The sequence below is a fragment of the Callorhinchus milii genome, unplaced genomic scaffold, assembly GCF_018977255.1.
Source record: "Callorhinchus milii isolate IMCB2004 unplaced genomic scaffold, IMCB_Cmil_1.0 Scaffold21, whole genome shotgun sequence".
Taxonomy (NCBI): Eukaryota; Metazoa; Chordata; class Chondrichthyes; order Chimaeriformes; family Callorhinchidae; genus Callorhinchus; species Callorhinchus milii.
The window spans coordinates 7143007-7154349 of record NW_024704762.1 but is presented as its reverse complement, the minus strand read 5'-3'; the positions used below and the strand labels follow the sequence as shown (position 1 = coordinate 7154349).

At 47.7% G+C, this 11343-nt stretch overlaps 2 protein-coding genes across 2 annotated transcripts; one reads left to right on the top strand and one right to left on the bottom strand.

Annotated features, from left to right (window-relative positions):
* Positions 1 to 2047: 2047 nt before the first annotated feature.
* Positions 2048 to 6644, bottom strand: hsd11b1la (hydroxysteroid (11-beta) dehydrogenase 1-like a). Its single transcript, XM_007898745.2, has 7 exons — positions 6422 to 6644; positions 5285 to 5415; positions 4831 to 4942; positions 4552 to 4643; positions 4049 to 4142; positions 3559 to 3724; positions 2048 to 3079 (listed from the first exon to the last, which is right to left on the bottom strand). The coding sequence occupies exons 1-7, from the start codon at positions 6504 to 6506 to the stop codon at positions 2896 to 2898; spliced, it is 864 nt and encodes a 287-aa protein (XP_007896936.2). The 5' UTR covers positions 6507 to 6644; the 3' UTR covers positions 2048 to 2895.
* A 281-nt stretch (positions 6645 to 6925) lies between these two features.
* On the top strand, positions 6926 to 10413 carry micos13 (mitochondrial contact site and cristae organizing system subunit 13). The gene is made up of 4 exons (XM_007898743.2): positions 6926 to 7004; positions 8859 to 9015; positions 9590 to 9641; positions 10138 to 10413. Exons 1-4 carry the CDS (start codon positions 6982 to 6984, stop codon positions 10242 to 10244), a joined length of 339 nt encoding a protein of 112 aa, XP_007896934.1. The 5' UTR covers positions 6926 to 6981; the 3' UTR covers positions 10245 to 10413.
* The last annotated feature ends 930 nt before the right edge of the window (positions 10414 to 11343 follow it).

Here is an 11343-nt window from a genome sequence, read left to right as displayed (position 1 = left end):
ACCAGGAGAAACTCCTTTTGGTTTTTCCCATAGTATCGCAGGTCTTTGAGGTCAACGGGTAGAGAGAAGAGGACTTCAGTTTCACACATCAGCCGAAAGACAGTACCTTGTGCAATGCAGGACTCCTGTAATTCTGCACTGGTGTGTCAGCGTAGACTGTGAGCTCAAAGTCCTGAAACCACAACTTTCTGACCGCGGCTTCGGTCACCCTCTTAACCGCTACCCTCCCTGCCCTCCTGAACCCAACCTCCTGATGATCCCGAGACTGTCCCAACATCTTGGGATGTCCTCCTGATGTGAAAGACGCTATACAAATATCATTTGCTGTTGTTGAGATTGAGTGCGGCAATGACTGAGTCAGGCTGCCACCTCTCAGCAACTTTTCTCAATCCAGCCAAGAAATTCTGCCAGTTTACACACAGAACGCTCACTCTTTGTGGGTGAGAACGTAGAGAAAGTCTACAGAGCACAGAGGGCAATGTATTGAGAGCATCCCAGTCCCAACTCTAACCTTACAGGGCTAAGGAATTAGATAAAGAGCATCACTGTAGTGCACTGCAACCTCATCGACGAGCAAATTGACAACTGACTGCATGGAATCCACCTCAAGCCTATTTTTAAAATGTAATATTTTTACTAAAAATGCAGATGTGTTAGGAACATTCCTCCGAGGAATTGGTGCAAGGAGAAATCGCTGTTTGGCCCTATTATTGAAAGAGGAAGGGGGCGGGCTATTATTACCTACTTGTGTGCGTTTTGAGGTTGAGATGAGTTGGTTCTTAGGGACTGGGTTTCTTGGTGGGGCCATCAGGTGGTGCTGTTGTATTAGTTGCCGGGCATTGGGTTTACAGCGCCTCCGGATGGCAGAGATTTGCCGCCAAGCCTATACTTTCTACCGTCCTTCGGGTGAGACGTCAAACCGAGGTCCCCATCTGCCTGTCCAGGTTGATGTTAAAGATCTCACAACGATATTCAAAAAGACAAGGGAGTTTCTCTCTCTCCTGGTGTCCTGGCCAACAATCCTCCAGATGAAACTGGTCATTCGTTTCATGGCTGTTTGTGGGACATTGCTGTGCGCGATTATGCTGCCACGTTTGCCTACAAATACAGTCACATTGCAGTAAGTCCTGCGAAGCTCTTTGAGACGTCCTTCTGATGTGATAAGGCGCTGTACCAAATGCAAGCGTTATTTTTATTATGATGTGCTGACCACCTCACCATCCACCCTGCAAGTCTAAACCCATCCAAGTCTGAATCAAAGAAATCCATCATTTTACCAACCAGTTTGTTGATATCCTGGAAAGAAACCTAGCCAAGTACCCCCATCCCAGATTTCACTTCAAGGACATGAAGGACATTGCTGTGTGCAAATTGACTGCTGCGTTTGCCCACAAAACACACATCACTACAGTCTACACTAGTAGCTGTGAAGCTCTGTGAGATGTCCTCCCGATGTGAAGGCTTGATGCCAAATGTAAGGATTATTATACATTAAGGAAAAAATGAAATTTAAAAAGTTCCTAGAAGTGAGACCAAATGAAACTAATTATTTCTCAATTGATTCTGCCGAATGATAACAACAACAAAATTACAGCTGTAGAACAGCTTTCACATCAGAAGGACGTCCCAAGGTGCTGGACAATCAGTTTCAAAGCTGAACTGGGGGTCAGGATCGGGGAGAGTGGAGGGCGGGGGAAGGAGGGTGACCAAAGGCACGTTTGAAGAGAAGGGTCTTGAAACAGGTCTTGAAGGAGGCAAGCGAGGGTGCCATGCAGAGGGACTGTGGGATGGAGTTCCAGAGGGTGGGGGCAGAGAGGCTGAAGGATCGACCACCAATGGTGGGGCGGGCGAGGCGGGGGACGTGAAGCAGGCTGGAGCCTGCTGAGCAGAGGGAGCAGGTAGGTTAGTAGGGGGTTAGGAGGTCACGGAGGTAGGGAGGAGCAAGGCTATGAAGTGAATTCATTTTAATGCATTTTACAGGTGGTGTGAGTGTGTGTAATGAAAACAGTTCAACAATAAGAGATCAAGTCACCTTCACAATTACGCCAGAATTGAAATAAATGATTTTATTTAATTGTTCGGCTCCAATAAACCATGAATCATCAAGAGATTTATGCAAAGGGGAAGTGGATTAGTCCCTGAGCAGTCAAAGAATTAAGGGATTAAGAGATGAAAGAGCTGGAAAGTAGGATTAATAAAAATGGACGACTTAGAAAAAAAACAGACAAGAAATGGAACAATGGTCTCCTTCTGTGCGGAAAAAAAGGAATTGTTTAACTGGAGCAGATCACAGTGCCTCCCTGTGGACGCAATGGCTCATTACACCCGAGTACTCAAAAGATGCTTCCAGGGAGTAGACTTGGAATGAATGCCCAAGTTGACCCAAGTGCCCAAGTCTGCAGTGTCATTTATCAGTGAGTTTACAAAAACTTCCTGCCCTTCTAGGACATACACAAAGCCCCAATTCCATCCCAGGATCCAGGAGCCATTGTACACTGGGTTGCTGAGCAGACGAAGAGTGACGGGTGAGGATGAGGATGGGACGAGGTTGTGAAAAACAATGTAGTTTGAGGCCGAGTCTTCTTCTGAAAAGGGAATGAGCTTGATTTCTGATGAAGGGGAATGCTAAGGGTCCGGGGAAAGGGAGCAGGAGGGCGGGGTTATATCAGGCCACTCAGCACAAGTTTTGTGGGACAAATGAGCTCTTTCTGTGCGGTAACTTTCTGATATCCTACAAACTGCAAAGAGCAGGTTCCCTATTAGTGGCTTGGGGGAGGAGAAGGAGAAAAGAAGTAAACAGAAGAGAAAGGTTCCCTTTATCGCCACACGCACACGACACACACATAGGGACGGTGAATGGCAATAACCTTCACTTATCATCTTCCTCTTTACATGTCAACCGCTGTAGTTGTAGGCATTGCGAATCATTTGATCAGACGCCTCCGGGAACCAGTCATGGAGCTTGGAGACTAAATCAACCCACCAGGGGAAGTAAATCTCACGCGCTCTGGTCATCCCACCTTTGATGATGGCCAGGGCAGAGTCGGAGGCTGGATATGGCTGCATGGACAATATCCCCCTGGAGCAAAAAGACAAAGCAATGATCAGGTACAGAGCAAAGCTCTATGACTGTCAGCACCACTCCGACAACAACAACTTGCATTTATACAGCGCCTTTCACGTCCCGTGGAAGTCTTTGTTCAGTCATGTGGATTCAGCCTTTACAACCAGTTTCTTCACTTCACTGTTGATCCACCATAGTTCCTGTGCAACAGGCAGGAAGATGGCTGGTCAGTGCCTGAAGCTGGATGGTCGAGCTTCGGATCAGTGGGATTCACTGTAGATCCTATGAGAACCCACACTGAACTGGGCATGTAATATATAATGTGTATTTAGATATAATATACGTGTGTGTGCATATATGTAACATGTCTGAAAATTTATATTACAATAATAAGAATTCTTGGGTTTGATATAGCGCCTAATCATATAGCATGTGTATGTACACGTGTGTATATGTGCATGAGCACGTGTCTGCAAACAGCGCAAGAGACGGACTGGATTTTCTCGAGGGTTGACTGGGTGTCGATCAGCCCGAGGAAGCAGAGCGTGACGGACACATGTTTCCGCTGCATGGCCAGCTCGTGTCGCAGGGAGGTGAAGAAGCCGCCCAAAGCGAACTTGGTGGCTGAATATGAGGCGGTAAATGGCGTAGCGATCTTCCCTGTCGGGGGGAGGGAAGGAGACAGAAATGGCAAATCAGTTACATGTCAGCGTCTCGGAGCGCTTAACGGTGGCGGAGCATGATGCCTAACTGGTGGTGGGGATGGGGGGGAGGGGTGGGTGTGGGCATGGGACGGAGGTGGTAATCTTAAGCACGGTCGAAGAGGACGGTCTTCAGTCTTCTGTTAGTTTAAAAGGATAATTTTTAAATAAAGAAATATGGGCGGGAGGAAAGGATGGGGGTGAGGGGGGATGGCAGAGATGGGCAAAGGTGGGAGAAAGCGATGGGAGGTCTGCACAGAGACAGGAACGTGACCTCACTCACCGCAGAGAGAGGAGACGACAACGATGGAGCCATTGCTTTTGGTTAAGAGGGGCAGAGCAGCGCCCGCCAGCTCCACAAAGCTCAGGAAGTTCACCTGGAACAGGAAAAGGAAGGAAATGCTGTTAACGGCCAGGGTGGAGTAGAAATTCCATTTGGGATCAGCCTTCATGGGAAGAGAACGGATGCAATGGGCTGAATGGCCTCATTACTGATGTTTGTACAAGAGCAGGTGAGACCTCACATGACAGCCTCATGAGATTTGTATTCCAAAGAGAGTCTGAATGGAGTCAAACATGTTCAAAGTCAGATGTCTCCTTTAAACAGTGCTACACAATGACAAGTGCAACACAGGACCTGTACAAGTGCTTCGATGCAGCCATAAACTCAACAGTTTATCTACTCAGTTTGGTTTGGATACTCTTAAGCACGGTGATGGGTTTCCGCATGTGCCAAGACACCCGGCTGACAAGCCCCCCACCCCACCCGCCCAGTGACGGACTGACCTGCATCAGCCAGCGTGTGTGCTCAGAGTCCCTGTCCCACATCTGGAAAGGGGTGGCCCCTATGTGATTCAGAACCAGATAGTCCAGACCGCCTGCAAACAACAGAAATCGCATGAATCAGAAGCTGGGGAAAGGGAATATAAACCCAACTGAAAGCCAAGTATTGTTCATCCCCATCCAACTCTCCGACCACTATCAGATCCCCTCCTTGGGGGGCCACATGGTTTCAGCACCCATCGGTGCAGGAGAAACAAACTTGTCCGGGTCTCATGCACTCACCCAGCTTCTCCAGAGCAAACTGCACAACTCTCTTGGGATTCCTCGGATCTGCCATGTCAGCGGCAATGGAGCGGACGTTCTTTGCCCCCAGCTCCAAACACTTATCCGCGACCTTCCCCGATATGAATGGAAATAAATGTGAGACAGGGACAGAGAGAAAGACACAGATACACACTCACAAAGAGCGAGAGAGAGAGAGTGAGGGAGAGAGAGATGCACACGCAGCCCTGATATGCTGAATATGTTCATTTCCACAACAACAGTAAGTCCGCTGGGACGTCCTTTCAGGGCTTTTGGACGTCCTCCCGACGTGAAAAGTGCTCTATAAATGTAATTTTGTTGTGGTTGTTGTTGTCCCAGTCAGTGTGGGATATTCGTCTCCCGACTGCAAATTCAAATTGTTGAATGAAACATTTATCCAGTAAAATTGCGCACTCTTGAGGCAGGCTCAAACCTTCTGTAAAGCATCTCCTCTTTGTGCTGTTATCACCAGATCGGCCCCAAATCCACTATATTGATACGCCAGCTGCTCCCCTATTCCTTTACTGGCACCTGTCAGAAGGACCCGGGTGCCCGAGAGGGACCCTAGAGAGGAGGAAAATCGCTGATCACACTGAACCAGTACAGGAAAACAAGTGTCTTGTTTTAGAGACAACAACAATTTACATTTATAAAGTGCCAGTCATTGTCAAGGAGGGCCTGTCAAAGGGCTCTGAATCTCAGGAGCAAAAAAAAAGTCATGGTTTGTCTACAAGATTGATGCAAACTCTTTAATGGATGGTGTGGGAGGTGGAAGGAGATCAAAGCAAGGTCAGAAAGGCTTTGAACACACGGAGAGCATGTGGAAGGTGGAGGAGATGATGATTATTTTATTATTATTATAATTATTTTGATATTTTATTATTATCATTTTAATATTTTATTACTATTATTTTATTTATTATTATCTTGTGGCGCCATTCGAAAAGAGACGGGAGTTTCTCCCTCTCTCTCTCTCTCTCTCCAAGTCAGCAAATCCCTCAAGTAAAAATCAGTGGCTGTTTGTGGGACGTTGCACTTTCAATCGCCCTCTTTTTTTTTCTAAACCCAAGCGGGAGAGAGAGAGAGAGCAAACTCCAGATCCAAACCCACGATTGGACTTTGTCAAAAGGTTGGAAAAGCCTCGATTTTTCTCCCCCCCCACCACCCCTTCAAAAAAGGAAAATACACAGAATATAATAATAATAATAATCCCTCCAAACAAAAAACAAAACAATAATAAATCGGTCATTTTCAATCCACGACTGTCTGTGGGGCATCGCTGTGCGCCATCGGCCGCCGCCTTCGCCCACAAATATACAGTCAATTCCCTTTACAGTGTGTTCCGTGAAGCGCTTTGGGACGTCCTCCCGACGGGAAAAGCGCTGTATCAAATGCGAGGATTAATTATTATTATTATTATTATTAATGAATGCTGAAACTTTTTGCCCCAGTTTTTAACCTACCGTCAGCATTGCACCACAAACAGGCTATTAACCCACAAACACATAAAATATTATTATTATTATTATTATTATAGTGAAACGAAAACTAAAAACATCACCAGTCTCACCGGGATCGAAAGCGTCTCGACCCATCAGGGCAAAGAACGACGCCCCGAAGGCAGCAGCCGCCGCGCAAACCTGCCACCGGCCCATGGCGAGCCGAGCCACGGTGAAGAAGCGTGGTTCTTTTTAATAATAATAATAATAATAATAATAATAATAATCCTTGCATTTGATATAGCAAAATCCGACGACAATTAACAATCCCCGGCAGGCAGCGCGCACCGCCAGGATCAAAGATGGCGCGCACCGCCAGGATCAAAGATGGCGGCGCCCTGCGACCCAGCTGCCGATTGCCGGTCCAGGGTAACGTTCCTGGTTGAGGGTCGCGGGCACGGGAAAACCGCGCCGCGGCTGCTCCGCGGGTGGTGGTTGGGTGGGGTGGAGTGGAGTGGGGGGGGGGGTGTCGTTTAAAATGGAAATAAATGAGGAAGAGGAGGAGAAGGAGGAAGCGGCTGCTGGTGACGGTGGCCGGTAGTCGCGGTTTGATGACGCGACGGCGCAGCAGGTCGGCGCCCCGGGAGATGACGTCAGTGACCTTGTGGCGGTGACACGGGGCCCGGGAGCGATGGCGACGTTGGCAGCGCTGAGGTATTGGAGGGGGCGACGTCTGAGGGCTTTATGGCGGGCGGGTGGAGGGGGATAGAGGCGGGTTCAAGGCCCCTGAGGTTGTTGTTGTTGTTGTTGTTGTGCGAGTCTCGGCTCAGTCGGTGGCCTCTCTCTGTCCAGCCCGAGGATCAGCGGGAGGTGGGTTCAAACCCCACCTCAGCTCAGGGCCCAGTGCAGTGTCCACCACCATCACCATCATCATCATCATCATCATCACCATCATCATCATCATCATCATCATCACCATCACCACCATCACCATCACCACCATCACCATCATCACCATCACCACCATCACCACCACCATCATCATCACCACCATCACCATCATCATCACCACCATCATCACCATCACCATCATCATCACCACCACCATCACCACCATCACCACCATCACCATCACCACCACCATCATCATCACCACCACCATCACCACCACCATCCCCATCACCATCATCATCACCACCATCATCATCATCACCACCACCATCACCACCACCATCACCACCACCATCACCATCACCATCACCACCAACATCACCACCATCACCATCATCATCATCACCACCACCATCACCACCACCATCATCATCATCATCATCACCACCAACATCATCACCATCATCACCATCATCCCCATCATCATCATTATCCCCATCATCATCAACAACAACTTGCATTTATATATATATGTGTATTATATATATATATATATATATATATGGGGGCGAACCTCCCCCCCCCCCCCCCCAAAACAAAAAGCAGCTCCCGAATACCGCCGTCGCGAGGTCGTCGGTTTAGAACCGACGGTCGGTGTTCGTCATCCCCCGCCCGGAGCGCTCGACGGTGGCGGAGCACGAGGCCGAGCCCGCGGGGAGGCGACCCGGAACACGCGGCACCGTCCCCTCTCTCCTCTCCCCTCCCCCACCGCCGTCGCCCCCGAGGTTGGGGTGGACGCTTAATGATCCCGTCCCACGACCCTATTTGAAAAGAGATTTTTGTTTCTCTCTCTCACACTCTCTTGGGGTCTCCCTGGCCAACAAATAGCCCCCCTCCCAAATAAAAATTGGTGGCTCACTCCCAGGCTGTTTTGTGGGGACGCATACTGTGCACAAAATTTGGCTGCCGTGTTTCGCCCACAAAGTCCAGAGTAACTCCGCTTTAAAGTATATCCTGAGAAGCGCTTTGAGACTTCTTGATGACATGGTAAGGCGCTGTATCGAATGCAAGGATTATTATTGTCGTCGTCGTCGTTATTATCGAGTATCATCCCGGATATGTTCGTAGGTCTCATCTGTGGAGTCAGAAGGATGTGTGGGTTCAAGCTCCACTGGGCTGAGCTCACAGCCCAGGCTGACTCTCCAGTGCAGTGTTGGGGTACGCTGCATTGTTGGAGGTGTTGAAAATAACAAGGTTTCTGTCTGCCTGATCAGCTAGATGTTATAGCTCCTGCGATGCTATTTGAAAAGAGAAGGAGTTTCCACCAGTATTCTAGTCAACAATCCCTCCAAAATAACATCAGTCATTCGCTTAATGGCTGTTTGTGGGGACATTACTATGTGCAAATTGCCTGTCGCATTTGCCTACAAAAATCTAACATTACAATAAATCTGGTGAAGAGGGTTACTTCAACAAGCGGGCATCAGTCATTCACCCCTTGGTGCTTAGTGGGACCTTGCAGTGAGTAGAATGGCTGTTGCACTGGTCCATTGAAACGGTCACTACATACCCTACATATCTGTGAAGTGCTTTGAGGAGTTTTGACACATTGAAGGTGTTAAAATATATGAGTTCCTCGTTCCTTTCTTGTCTTGATTTATTCCCTTTCTGTGGCAGGTTGGCGACAAAGTTGGTGCTGGGTGGGGGCAGTGTTTTCCTGGCACATGACCAGGGGCTGCTGGGTGACACGGAGCAGGGCGCTGCAGTGCTGCACAGAGTGCTTGGGGCATTGCCACCCGCCGTGGAGGAATGGGCCAAGTATCTGCGGTTGCAGGTAGGGAGGAGTCACTAACACATGCTCCAAGGTGGGACTCTTGACCTCGCAGGCCAGGCTAACACTCCAGGGCAGTACCCGAGGTGGGTGGGGTGGGAGAGAGATGGGCAGGTGTTGCAAGGCTTTCTATAAAGGAACAGAACTGGTGATAGCCATAACTTGTGCCTGGGCGGATCAAGAAATGGGCATCTTTACCAAAGAAAAGGCAATTTAGGTTATTGTTTGATGGGGTGGGGGGGAAACGGAGGGTTTATAAAACCAAAAACAATAATAAATTGGTCATTTTCAATCTACGACTGTTTGTGGGACATTGCTGTGCGCAATTGGCTGCCGCATTCGCCCACAAATATACAGTCAATTCACTTTACAGTGTGTTCTGTGAAGCGCTTTGGGCCATCCTCCCGACGTGAAAAGCGCTATATCAAATGCAAGGATTATTATTATTAAGTCCGGAATTCTGAGACAAAAAAAGTATTTTGCTGTCAGACTGCTGCAGATATTTGGGAGAGGCTGTATTAACACAAAGCACCAATAGACAACATTTATCTGATGTGAGCTTATTCTCTCTTCACAGCTGCCAGCGGTTCCCAATGTAAACTTCTCTCTCTGCGAAGCCTGGAATTCAGGTAAACAATTCCAAAATGTCAGTTGTTTGGAGCCTGCGGAGGTTAACAATTCATTTGACATGCAAAGCTCACTCGTTTTTAAAAGCTGCAATAATGTGTGGTAGGCATTGTGACTTTGTCTGTGTCACCACTACAAATCATTGGGAGCTGGGTGATGTAGTTCGGTGTTTAGAAAGCAACATTTCACCAGCAGACTTGGTTTCCTTATCCTGCCTGTTTCATATCCCGCATGGAGGATGGTGTAATCTTGTAACCAGTTTTAAACAACAACAACTTGCATTAATACAAGTTGCGCCCTTCACATGGGGTAGCATCTCGAAGCCCTTCTCAGTGGCGGAGCATAACATCGAGTCAGGGAGAGAGGGGAGGGCAAGGAAGAAGCTGTGATCTTCAGCTGTGATCTGAAGATAGACAAGGAGGGGGGCAATGTTGGGACATAACTGGCAGTTAAAATGATTAAAGATCTCTTTAAATATTCTTTGGGCTTTCTTTCCAGGAGTTCAGAAAAGCTCCTCTGCCTTGTCAATGGCACCTGCCAAGAGCTACGAGTATGTGTGCAAAGGGTGGCTGTATATAAAGAACCTAGCAAAAGGAGAACACTGAAAGGCACTACCACCTCGCGGTTCAAGAGCCCAGACTGTCGGAATGTATATACAATAAGTCGCTTCAGCGGGAAGCAAAAATCTTGACTAATCTTAAGTCGCTGTTTTTTGCCTTTTGTCTGATTTTGAGCAACTGGGAAAGGAATTAAAATCGTTCAATACTCAGGTAATCACGGTGAAGTCAGTTCTTTCCTCCCGACGTTGAAAGGCGTCGCAAATTGCAATGTCGTTGTGTTCAGTGAATGAGAGCCACAGTCACAGCCCCATAGTTAGCTACTGAGTTGTGGATTGAGTGACATTATTATTATTATTTCTTTTTGAAGGGACTGATACCTTGAAAAGCGATCCACTAATTGACTAACAATCGGGTTTTTACTTACTGCTTGGTGAACAGAGGCATGTGGAGCAAGGTAATATGCCAAACATTTCACCCTGCTCGGCAAGCAAACCCAAGTCCTTTCGCTTACGAGGCGAATACTCTAACCAATAAAGCTACGGGACTCCACAAATGTCTTACGTTTTAGGGAGAGGAGGGGAAAAAAGTCAGCCAGGGTTTCCGTTCCTCGTTGCTATCGTCTGCTGGAAGGGTGTACGTGAGAAAGCTGGTTGGTGTACAAAATAAACTTACAAGTTGCATGACACAGGGTGGATAATATGGACTTTTATTTTGCGTTTCTCCATGGAAATGACTGCAGTACATCAAAAAATGCCAACCAGACATATTGTTGTATTAAATACTGCCACACAGAAGCAGCAAAAATTGGTGCCGGTTTCATTAATGCAATTACTCTGCAAGCTGTTTGCTCCATATCGCTTCGAACACTGAATACTTAAATGTGAAACACAGTAATTATTTACAGAGCGCCTTTCCTGCGTGGCATCTTCTGTGAAGCAGGTCAGAGACTTGCACTCCCTCCGCCCGAGCTGTTCCACACCTGTGTTATCGTAGATTTACAGATATTTATTTCAACTGACGTGATTTGTACCCTTGGGAGGCTGACGAAACGTGCATCAGTGATGGACCTCAGGGCAGAAATTTGTTTCAAACACTTAAAATCATATCAGGTCACATTTTAACACTAAATCCTGCACGTACACGG